Below are 12752 nucleotides of genomic sequence, written 5' to 3' on the forward strand. Positions count from 1 at the left end.
TGATGCGTATAAATGTAGAGTTGATCGAGTGCAGTTCTGGTTCTTCTTATTTTTGGAAGCGTTGGACATCATCGGGTTGCGTGTTTGATGGTCTCAGTTCTTGGCAAGAAAAACTTTGTATCCTAATTTCACCCTGCTGCTTGTGATCTCGAGCGTCGATTATAGATGAACATTCTGCATACCCGTAGATGCCAGAATGAACAACTATAGCTCCCATCATGCAAGTTCTATGGGCTTGTTTGCAATGTTTGCGTCAAATCATCTTCTTCATCTGGAAAATTGTACGAGGTAAGATCACTACACTTATGTCTTGTTTTGGAACAAAGGAGCTTTGAAGACGAAAACTTCTTTATGAGTGGTGCTTCGAATGTAGAATTGGTTAGTAGGAATTTGATAGGATAAGGTAAGTTCATCAATAATTTTAGAGGAATTCTATCACGAGATCTAACCTTATATTGCCGAGAGTTTTGATACATCTTGTCGCTTTCTCTCGCGCTACTGAATATACAATCAAACTTAACCTTATGAACTCGAAAGAACCATATTTTTTTAAAAATTGTTCCGATTGAGTTTTTCTTTTATTTTGCACAAATCTCTTCCAAAAAAGCTCAATTAAAAGGCTACGATTGATCTTATCTTTTTCAAGTGAAGGTTAAAACTATTTAAATAGGTTATATCTACTGAATTGGCTTGAGACTCACTATTGTAGGCACGATCCGACCCAACTGAGTCGGGTTAACATTGAGCTTGAAGATTCATTAAAAAAAATTGTATCTAGATATTGATGAAAACATGTAATTTCTAATTTTTTAGTTAAGCTGTCCTATTTTTTCTTTTGCTAGAAATGTTTTAACGAGTTAACCTATAAATAAAGCTTATTTTAGAATTAATTATGTATCCATATTATTTTTATTTTTTAATTTTTTATGATTTTTTTCCAATAGTAACCCGCCACCCACCTTTTGTCTTAGTCTACTAACAATCAACATCTCAAACTCGTAGTGATCTTATTGGTTACCCATATCTTCTTTAGTCTTATTGTTACCCACAAACCAATTCATAGTTACAATTAAGACACCGAAAACTCACGTGTATGATTATCAGTATGACAATATTTTGAAAAGTTTTTTTAAAGAAATAAATGAGAAACAAGTAAGATTTGCTAAGCGTAATATATACAGTTTCAATTAGGTGTCACATCCCTAAGTAAGCATATTGTATCTTGTAAGAAAAAAATCTGAGTATGTATTGAAATTATATAATTTTTAAAGTATAGGTTATTCTTTTTTTTCTTCTAATAGAAAGGCTTTTTAACAAAACAATCAATCAATATACTTATTTTTATCTATTATATATGTACTTTTTTTATTGTAGTTTATTTATTTATTTGTTTTGATCGGTTGTGTTGCAATCATGTCCGACTAGCTTGGCATGGTATGGTGCATGTTAGGCTGAGAGCGTGACGTTGGATCAACCTGTTACACAGATCGAGCCTATCGCGTCGTAACTAGCAGTGCCTGTACGGGCTGACTCGACATGCCTATTTAGACATCTCTGGTGGAGGGGATGATTTACAGAAAATTCCCATACGTCTAAGAAATATAGTAAAATAACACATTTGCTGGTAGATGATAGAAACAATACAACCTTTGGATGGAGATTAGACACATGCGCTGATTACATTTCCACCAAAGATTTCCCTGTTTAACTCACCCCACCAAACTTCCTACTTAACTCCCTTCCCCCGTCTAATCACCCATTCTTTACCCCATCGTCTCGTCGTCTCCACCCCCCCAAACCCTAGACGCAACCCGCCGCCCGGCGCCCGCGGCCATGGATCTCCTCCGCTCCCACCTCCACAAGGTCCGCATCCCGGAGCCCACCAACCGCATCCACAAGGACGAGTGCTGCGTCTCCTTCGACACCCCGGTAACAATCCAGCCCATCCCTTTCCGCGCCTCCACTCCCAACTCGATTTGAAATGGTTAGGGTTTGACGCGAGCTGGCTTTGTGGGCGTGTGCGTGCAGAGGTCGGAGGGCGGCTTGTACGTGGACATGAGCTCGTTCCTGGGGTTCGGGAGGGAGCACGTGGCGTGGAACTACGAGAAGACGGGGAACCCCGTATACCTCCACATTGTGCAGCGCCGGAAGCCGGAGTCCGACGAGGCCGATCGCCCGCTGAAGAAGCCCACCCTCCTCGCCATAGGTATGTGCTGTTCTTATTTTTGGACAGAAGGCATTCTGCCCAGCTTTATTGAACTCAACGGTTCAGACAGTACAGAGTTAAGGAAAACGGGGGGTATTGTATTCTGCTTATGCCGACCACACCGCACTCTGCTGCCGTTTAATTCTAGTGCACATGTTCCACGGCTTAAGTGAATTGCACGTTTATGTTTGGGTGATGTCATTATTTTCTCATATGGCTTGTTTAATGTTGTTATTGATTGAACGATGATGGCATATTATATCTGCCTCACATGATATATGTGTTGATCGTATTAATTGTGTGTTTATGTTTGTTCTGCTTGTTTGGTCACGCTCCTGTAATATAGAAAGTTTGTGGCATTGCATTGTTCTGTTTGCTGGAGACCGATGCATATAATAGAATTTATGATGGTTATGTTGGTTGATTGTTGATTTTTTTATATTATTTATGATTAGTGTATGTAGACTATAATCGAGATATATTCTTGTGGCTCATCAAAACTATACTATGTTCCCGTGTCGCCAACTTGCCATACTTAGAAATATCAGAATGTGGGGCAAATCACTTCTGTTAAGTTGATATATTTGGGACAGTTACCATGTCCATCAATTAATTTTTACACTATTGATAGGTGTGGAAGGAGGCTTTACTGATCAAGAACCTGAATATGATGAGACTTTTGAAATCGTCATCTTACCTGAATTTATCTCTCTTCCATTCCCATCGGTTGAATTGCCAGAGAAGGTATTTTTTACCCTTTATGCAATAATTTATCAGCTTTTGTATGCATTATAATTTACTATGTACTACAATCTGCAGGTTAGGCTTGCAGTTGATAAAGTTATACTTGCTGAAAGTGCTGATAGGAAACAGCAACTGGCTGCTTGGGTTGCTGACAAGAAAAAAATTAGTGCATATGCTATGGATCTGCAGCAATTAGACAACGGTGTTATTGTGCCTCCTACTGGATGGAAGTGTAGCAAATGTGATAAAACTGAGAATCTCTGGTTGAATTTAACTGATGGTATGGTCCTCTGCGGGAGGAAGCTTTGGGATGGAAGCGGTGGGAATAATCATGCCATTGAACACTACAAAGAGACTAAATACCCTCTCGCGGTAAAGCTTGGAACAATTACTTCTGATTTGGAAGCAGCAGGTAATTGTATGCCTGAACTTTGCATTTTGGACTTTCTAGGTATTAGTCAGGGAATTCAAGAAAATGGGATTCCGTCTTCATGATATCTAACATGATTGCATTGGGCTGAAGAGCTAATTACCCTATTTCCATTTATTTACAGAAGCATCCATATTACTTTTGTAGTCATCAGCTGGAAGTGCTATTTGTCCCATTAGGATTGGGATACCATTGAATTACAGCTCAGTATTTACAAGTTACCACTACCTCCAGTTACAAATCTTTATGGCTGGAAACAAACAGTCAACCTTTTGAGTGCTTACCAATTAATATACATTTGGATATCTTCTCGGATCATATGAAAAATGATATGAGTAAATTCAACACATGAAATATTTTGAAGTGTTATTAAACTAATTAAGTTGTCTTCAGAGGTGTGAAAAAGTAAATACTTTTAAATTCGTGGCCAAAAGAAAGTAGTTTTGTGAACACTATTGACATACTATTTTTTTAAAAAGATCCTAATTTCTCCCTTGCTTAAATACCTTGATGTGTTTGCGTGATACCTTGAGCTATGCAGTTCATATCACATAGCTGGTGTACCTTCATATAAAAATAATTCGCTGGTATAATTGCTTTTTTTTTAATATAAAGTTTTTCTCGCATAATTCTTTTAACAAAATGTGTTCTTGATGCAACTTTCCTACGCAAAGGCATGAGTGGCATATGTTGCTTTTATTATTTCGTAAAATACCTGTTCATATGGTATTTTCTGCGACAGCTCAGACGTTTTCTCGTACCCGGAAGATGATAGTGTTGAAGATCCACTATTAGCTCAGCACTTATCGCATTTTGGTATTGATTTTTCTTCACTTCAAAAGGTGAAATTATATTTGATTTTATGTCATTTATCTATGATAATTTAGCTCTATTTAGTAGGGCCTTTTGTTGTCTTAAAAAATTTGTAGTAGAATCAGATATCTAGAATTCTCATAGCGACAAATATATCTGTAGCACTTTCTCATTGTGAACTAGTGCCAATACAACCCCAAACCTAGATCGCATTTGTGTCCTATATTGTTGGATGCTGCAATACATCAATGTTTTAACTGCTTGATATCAAGGTTGCTTGCATGATTCAACCTTTTATGAAAGAAAAATCTTAAGAGGATGTCTGCTATTATTGTTATTATTATTATTATTATTAGTAGTAGTAGTAGTAGATGCTGTTGCTCTAGGAGTTATTGTGAATAGTCGAGTAAGAGATCATTGACTCTGATACTCCACAGGAATTAAAAACCGAAATATGTTTAAACTAGTGATGCATCAATATAAAGATTCCATTTGTTTGTTTAAATTGATTTATAGAGACAAATATATGTTTGGCTGTATGTTTATAAACTTGGATCTATGTTGATTTGAACTGGACCAACTGGTTTCTTTTTGTTCTTGCAGACTGAGATGACTACTGCCGAGAGAGAACTTGATTGCAACACAAATTATGACTGGAATAGAATACAAGAAAGTGGAAAAGATGCTGAACTTCTATTTGGACCTGGCTATACTGGCCTTGTAAACCTAGGGAACAGGTAGCGTGGTCTGATTTCATGATATTATGTTCTGTTCTTATAATTTCTCGAAATAATGACACCTCTCTTGTTTCTTCACCTTTTACAGTTGCTATATGGCTTCAATAATGCAAGTCATGTTCTCAACTCATCCTTTCATATCAAGGTTGGTTTTACATTCTCATATTCATTTTTTTATTTATGTTGCATTTGTTTTTCTTTTATCTTAAAGAAGCACCTCCCCTTCCTTTTTATTCATTTCAGATACTTCGAGAAGCAGAGTTTGAAAGCTGCATTTGCAACTTCACCCGCTGATCCAACATTGGACCTAAACATGCAAATGTAAGTTCACACCTGCTGATCTATGCATCTGGGTGTGTCTATCCGTGCATGTGTGTGTTAATATTCTGCATGTAGTTGATGTCAGATACAGTTTTGTAAACTTTTGTTGCTAAATACTCCCTCCGATTCAAAATATAAGTCGTTTTAGACTTGGGCACAAGGATTAAGGAAATGTTAAGATGACCATGTTACCCTTTAATTAATGGTATGCTGGTTCCTTAACTGCTAGTCTTGTACACTCTCCCTCCCTCATTTACTAGCACAATTAAGTAAGAGCAAAACAGGAAAGAAAGATGAAAAGTGCCTCGAAAGTGTAAAATGAGTTATATTTTGCAAAGAGTGGAGAAGTCTAAGGGAGGGAGTATACTTCTAACGAGATAATGCATTAGTCTGATGTTTGACCATTTATTGCTTATGCTGAAAGTATCATAACCTGGTTACAAATTACTTTTGAACACCATCACAAATGGCATTATCACCCCTAAAATTAGATTCCAGTGAGCCCACCCTTTTTTTCTCTGCCACCACAATGGAAACACAACCTGGTTAGTTAAGTACTTTGTACGTTGTGTAAGTGTTAAACAATGTTAAAATCAAGCACATATCATTACTTCAATGAGAATTACATCGTTCTGCTTAAGTTTTTTTGGCTGAACTGAATACTTCAATACTATGATGTTATAATTTAAGAAGTTGTCACTAGTGTGCTATCTTTTTTCGTACTGATTGGCGTTTTGTACTATGTTATACCTTCCGTTAAACTTATCAGGTAGAAGTTCAATTTTCTATTCAATGATCAATATATATATATTGTTCTTATGCTTGATAGCTTCCTTTTTATAGGACAAAATTAGGACATGGTTTGCTCTCCGGTAAATATTCTGCACCAGCTAAGGAGGTAAGAATTTCATTCTATCTTATGGCTTCCAATTGTTGGTAGTTACCCTTTGCGATTCTTGTGTTCTCAGTTTGTCACTGATGATGGTTTGATGGTTCAGTCTTGAATGAACTGCTTTCTTACTTCATTCTGAATTAGTATAATGCAATAAAAATTCACACTTTGACTCTCTGACAACTTAAGGTCACTATTTTGCTTTAACCGGTTTCATGTTTAAACTTCTTTGATCTGGTTGGAAACACTACAAAACTGCTGTATGTGGAAATTAAAATCCACCTTGTACCTAGAGGCTATGAGCTTTGGTAACTGTGCTATAGTGAGGTTCCCAGTAAGCATCCATGGCAATTGCCAATTGCACGCTTTAATACTTGAATAGTCAAGGGGGCGAGTGTCTGTGAGAAGATGTGACAACAAAGGATGTCATAACCTTGATTTCATTTTGTTTCTACCTTGAATGGAGGGGGAACAACTGCTTTAAGTGACAGGTCTCCTATTGTCCTAGATTGTACAAATGTGATTGCATTCCCCTAATTGTTCCTTTTATTTTTTGGCTTTTGTCTCCTACAGATGTCAATACAGTTAAAAACTATGTACTCTTTACTTGTTTTACCTCTAATTTAATGTGATTTGAGTTCTAAGTTTTAACTAATGTCACCTGTGCTCTAGTAAGCAAATCTGGTTCTTGGCTCTTGTTCTCTTCATTTGGAACATCCCAAGTATTATAAAACTGCTGGGTACATATACAATGAAAATCTGACATACTTTTGTTGTGATCTTTTGTTTCCTTTGTGTATTCAATTGGATAGGGGCAGGAAGGTATACGTCCTCGCATGTTCAAGACAGTTATTGCTGCGAACCATTCTGAATTTTCTAGTATGAGGCAACAGGTAGTATTTTTTTCATCCTTGATAACTACAGACCATGGTCCTGGTATGAAACAAGTGTCTTAACATATATTTATTCATCCAGGATGCCCTTGAATTCTTCCTTCATCTTATTGACCGAGTTGATCATGCGAACCCTGGAAACTATGAGTCAAATCCTTGTACAGGATTCAAGTTCATTGTTGAGGAGCGGGTTCAATGCCCTTCCGGGAAAGTTTCTTACAACACACGTTCTGACAACATTCTTTCTTTGAGCATACCATTGCATGAAGCGACGAATAAAGGTAGCTTTAAACATTTTTACTGATGTCTTATAAAACTTAAATGTATTACGGATCCTTGACATTTGTTCGACATGCAGAGCAGCTAGAAGCGTTTAGTGAGAAAAAGGCTGCAATGGACTTGGATGGGAAAGAAGTGTAAGACATTCAATCATTCATAGTTCATACAGTGCCTAAGGTTTGTTGGTTTATGCATTTACTGTGTTTCGTAACAGGTGTAACGAGGAAATTGTGAGGCCTAGAGTTCCATTGGAGGCATGCTTAGCAAGTTTTTCAGGCCCTGAGGAAATTCCTGATTTTTACAGCACTGCACTAAATTCGAAAACGACTGCAACTAAGTACGCATATTTTGAGCTCTATAATTTTTAAAGGATATGTTTAACATAAAGTTCTCATTTACAAAGTGCAATGCTTCGTTGCTAAATGCTTTTACCAACTCCCTTGTTTTGGTTTCATTTATTAATAAATATTAGTGATAAGCGCTTAGCTTGCGCTCGAGATTGCACAACTTTTAAGGGGTTCCTTCTGCTATTAGGTTTACAGACTACTCATCAGATTTCAGTAATCAAGTCTTAATTAATATATGTGACATGGATGTTCATCAGTGACTAAATTGAAGATCATTTACATGAAAAGTGACACAGCGGGAGTCCAGTTTATTTAGTGCAAAAGGCAGTGTAAATGTGTAAAGCTTCAACAGTTCAACATTGGCACCTAATACCAAACAAGCTTGCACAAATCAGTTCTATGATCCGCAAACCAATACTGAACTTCCCTTATTAGTTCTGGAATTTGCAATTATCTTATGTGAGAATTTGAGACCATAATTATCCTTCTCTTAGTTGTGGACAAACCCTTTGACATTAATTTATGCCTCTGCTCATTGAGTTTTCTTGATCATAGAATATTTTGTTTCTACACTGATGGTATGCACTGATTACAATTTTTTTTGTTTATTTGTAATGACTGGATCTGTGTTATTTGTGTCGAATGATGTTGAAGAACCATGTGATAGCTGCTTGTTACCATATTATATAAACATACAATATTAAGAAAGAAACATTCCGTCCAGGACTGCTGGCTTTAAAACCTTTCCTGATTACCTGGTGCTGCACATGCGTAAGTTTGTAATGGAAGCAGGATGGGTGCCAAAAAAACTCGGTAATACCCTCCCTCCTTGTCATCAGATATGTGCGCATGCATGTCGCAGATTGAGACATAGGTTCTGAATTCCATTAGACTGAATGACTGATTTAGTAGAGAGCTTCCAGTACAGCACATGTCCAGTGTCCACATCATGACTTGTTTCAGGCTGTTATGGGCGAGTAATCCATCTTAACCTCACCCATAGTTCAATTTTCATTCTGCCTGAGTGTTTAAACTAATTTTCCTCCATATTTTGGATGCCATGGCTCTTGATAGTTTATTTCTCTCTCAGATGTCTATATAGATGTGCCAGATACAATTGATATCTCGCACATGCGCAGCAAAGGTGTGCAGCCTGGGGAAGAGCTGCTACCTGAAGGAGGTTAGACTGTCATTGATTACTTTTTTCTAATGTTTTTTTCCTTTAGCTTTTATGAACTTTTCAATATACTTTTGCAGCTTCTGGTGACAACAGTGCTGAAACTGCTCATCCTGCTGCCAGTGAGGATATTGTATCCCAGCTTGCAAGCATGGGGTTCAATTACCTTCATTGTCAGAAAGCTGCTATTAACACATCAAACACAGGAGTTGAGGAGGCAATGAATTGGCTTCTCTCACACATGGATGATCCAGGTTGCTATGCTACTGCAGTTGTTTCATAGTTCATCGCTACTTTTCCTCATGAAATGATCAGCTTGTAACTTGTAATTCGTAACTGTGACAGAAGAAACCGGTCTCTGTCTAAGCATTTATTTTGTGATGCAGATATAGATGACCCAATATCAAAAGATCCACGAGCTTCTGAACAATCTGTTGATGAAGCAAGTGTTCAAACTCTCGTTTCCTTTGGATTTCAGGAAGATGTTGCCATAAAGGCCCTGAAAGCTTCTGTAAGATTCTCTTTTATGTTTTATCGTTCTGAATAGGCAGTAACCTTAACCTTCCTTCTGAAAGTTGTTGATCGCCTATCTGCTTCCATGCCTTCTAAATTCTAATTCCGTCTTGCATTGCATTCTTCAACTGTTGCCTGTCAACTTTGCATTGTTGTTAGCCCTGTTCTGGTGTGACACTCTTGTTATCTTTGTTTTAGGGTGGTAATATTGAGAAAGCTACCGACTGGATTTTCAATCACCCTGAAGCATCAAGCTCAGTATCTGTCGATTCATCAACTAGCAATGTAAAAGCTGATGACACGGACATACCAGATGGAAATGGCAGTAAGTTTCCTCGATCCTTTTGTTTCCTTGGCACAATAATAATCTTGGAACATGGTTATTAGCAATTCAATAATAATTATGTGTTACATTTTAATGTCATGGCTGCAAATGAATAATGTGCTGTCTGCCCCTGTTGAGAATCTCTATTGCATTATAAATCATAGGGTAATTTTACATATATGTTGAATTTTTGAAAGGTTCAACTTTGATAAGAAATATTTATTTCGATATTCCCTAATTTGTGTGCATACCTTGCAGTTATCTGATTAGTTACATATTATCACAAAAGGTAGATGCAAAATTGAGTTAGATAGTCTGCTATGTTCCCAAGAAAACATATTATTCCTAACATTCTTGAAAGACATGGTCTCCTATTTGGAGATGCATACTTAACAGATTTTTCCACGCTCTTAGCAAGTGTTCTATCTGCCAAACTGGCCCCTTTAACTGTGACTGTAAAATTATTGGTTTCTCTACTGTGTGCAGTCTAGTTGATCATCAGGCGACCGAGATTTGTTTACAATAACAATGTTCTCTGTTTTGCAGGATACAAGCTGATGGCATTTGTGAGCCATATGGGCACCTCTACCTACTGCGGGCACTATGTCGCCCATGTCCTCAAAGACGGGAGATGGGCAATCTTCAACGACAGTAAGGTTGCTGCATCTGTTGACCTGCCCAAGGATATGGGCTACCTCTATTTCTTTCAGAGGATAAGCGGCTAGACACATCACAGGCAAAATACCATCTCGACTGAAGTCATAGTTCATGCACTCGCATCATCGAAAGAATGGCGGACTGTAGAATGCTGTCATGCTGATTTTAAAGCGACTGTTTCATCTCATTCTGCCATGCTGATTACAGATTGATCAGCTGGGATATTGCGTTGTTCCTTGAGACGTTATAGAGTGGCACCTCCAAGTACATCTGTGTTGTTTACTATGTGAATGTTACTCCTTTTGCATTGGTGGTTTTCTTTGACTCGCGCCATAGTTTTTTTCTTTTCTTTCTGATAGATTGGAAATTAACTAAATGCGAACGTTATTGTGTGTTTATTTTCAGGCGGTACTAAACTATTTAATTGTAGCAAGAGCACTGGTATAACGTGTAAGCATTTGTCGCTTCCTCTGCAGAGTGAACTTTTTTTAGTATGGTGGCACGACTGCATGAGTGTGAGGCATTTGCTGCTCTTGAATAGAAAATGGTTTGCGTTAAGAAAAACGAAAATCACGGGTTTTGAGGTCTTCAGGTTACACAAAACCTCGCCTTCGAAATTAAAACCATAATTTTCTGTAACCTGCAGGTGGGTGGGACTATATATAATTCAATATTTTTGAACTGAACTTACTTACAGTTTGTCAGTGATGCTATACAGGTTGTTGAGTGTAGCACGTCAACATATTTATTTCTCTGTTGCTATAAAGATATGTTGGACATAGATCCAAAGTACGTGAGGTCGACCTATTACTCGAGAAATATAAGGGGCAGAAAAAAAACGAAAGAGTGAAAGAAAAGATCGAAAGGAATCACGTATTACCGTACGTGTGCCTCTGTCGAGACGACGTGCATATATATACAGGCAACGTGCGTGCGAGCCGAATCTTCCCGTCTCAATTCAGGGCTTTTGGAAGACCAGTTTTGCAAGTAGAATCAGCGTAAGTTTTGTTAAACAACAGCTTTATCAGTGTATTATTGGTAGTTTCTAGTCTTACGAATGATTTTTTAAAATTAATTAGACGTTAGAAGCTAAAAAAAAATCAGTTTTCTTTGTTTTACTTTTCTCATATAATCAATTTCTATATAGAATTTGTCTAGGTAAATCGTTAGAGGATTTTTTCAATCACATAGTCACGTTTTTTAGATAATAATTTTTTCTGTATGATTTAGATAAGAAGAGCACTACCAATAATATCCTTAATTTGATGTCGAAGCCAAACCAAAACCTGCCACTGCGCTCTCTGGCCAACATCCTATGGACCTTGCCTCCAACATTGCCGCAGGCGCACGAGGTCGTCGAGCCTGCCGGCCACACCCAAATCCTGGATCGGAAATCGTCCCCTAACGCCCATATCCGGGACGGGAAAGCCACCTCCTCTTGTACCTATAACCTATCCGTGTTGTTCCTTGTGTTCACTCTGCTCTTGCTGTGGCGCTGCGTTGACCAGCCGTCGTCGACTCTTGTTTCGACGGTCGCCCTCGCTTGTGCTTGTACCTGCTCTGCTGGATCGCTTCAATGTTAGACTATGCACACGCTTGCCATCATCGTGAGCATCTTGTACCTCGTGTTACTGGAGTTCTTCATCGCGCATGTTGTACACCCCTTCGCCGGGACGGTGGTCTGGTACCTCAACACGCTCTGGGCTGTCGGACTGTGCGGCTACACTCTCGCGGAGCATCTTTGGTTTATAGGATCGTTTAGTTGTATTGAGATTTTTGTTGAAGAAATATGTGTAAAAATATCGTAATTATATAAGAAAATTAATAAATAGTTGAATATAAGTTGAAAGAGGTGGATGACTGAGATAGACTATGTTTGCGTAAGGACATACAAAATTACATTTTATAGCATTTTTGAACTGGAGCAAGCAGTCCGCCAAGCCCGTCGACGGGAATAAGCAGTAGATCGCCAAAAACCTTTTCGCCCCGGTGCTACGCCTCTTCTCGCTCGTGTGCGCCGCGCGGGTGGTGTGGGTGCCGTCCGTGCAGCTACATCGACGGCGGACGCTGCGTCGCAGAGTTCTCCAGCACGGTGGGCGCGTGCCTCTTCGTTTGGACATGGTGAGTGGATGGGTGCATCTGCATGATTTGCTCTTGAGCGAGGTTGGGGTCATGCTCGTTTTCGTCAGTTTCATCGCTAGTTCGCTACCGGTGGTCCTCGCATGGAAGGGAAAATTCCACTAACTCTTACAAACGTATAGACTACAAGAATAATTTATTTATATTGAGATTCGTATCAGAGTGTTAGATAAAAATCATAATATATATAAGAGAATTTATATATAGATAAATACCAAGCGAAAAAAATGAACGGAATAGAGATAAACCATATGTGCATATCTCATACGGAGTTGACTT

At 38.3% G+C, this 12752-nt stretch overlaps 1 protein-coding gene across 1 annotated transcript; it reads left to right on the forward strand.

Moving 5' to 3' along the window:
* The first annotated feature begins 1603 nt into the window (after positions 1–1603).
* Positions 1604–10809, forward strand: LOC133884545 (ubiquitin carboxyl-terminal hydrolase 14-like). The gene is made up of 19 exons (XM_062324371.1): positions 1604–1929; positions 2029–2206; positions 2838–2950; positions 3026–3362; positions 4128–4222; positions 4797–4930; positions 5019–5075; positions 5174–5251; positions 6095–6149; positions 6956–7036; positions 7119–7317; positions 7395–7452; positions 7530–7652; positions 8387–8475; positions 8753–8842; positions 8920–9093; positions 9226–9350; positions 9551–9677; positions 10224–10809. Exons 1-19 carry the CDS (start codon positions 1834–1836, stop codon positions 10400–10402), a joined length of 2388 nt encoding a protein of 795 aa, XP_062180355.1. The 5' UTR covers positions 1604–1833; the 3' UTR covers positions 10403–10809.
* The last annotated feature ends 1943 nt before the right edge of the window (positions 10810–12752 follow it).

The sequence above is a fragment of the Phragmites australis genome, chromosome 1 (genome assembly GCF_958298935.1).
Source record: "Phragmites australis chromosome 1, lpPhrAust1.1, whole genome shotgun sequence".
Classification (NCBI taxonomy): Eukaryota; Viridiplantae; Streptophyta; class Magnoliopsida; order Poales; family Poaceae; genus Phragmites; species Phragmites australis.

Excerpts from the sequence above, each read along its gene's own strand:
- LOC133884545 (XM_062324371.1), top strand. The coding sequence starts at position 1,834 with ATGGATCTCCTCCGCTCCCACCTCCACAAGGTCCGCATCCCGGAGCCC. Across the intron at positions 2,207-2,837 it reads GCCCACCCTCCTCGCCATAG|GTGTGGAAGGAGGCTTTACT; the intron begins GTATGTGCTGTT and ends CACTATTGATAG. Across the intron at positions 7,037-7,118 it reads TTTCTAGTATGAGGCAACAG|GATGCCCTTGAATTCTTCCT; the intron begins GTAGTATTTTTT and ends TTATTCATCCAG.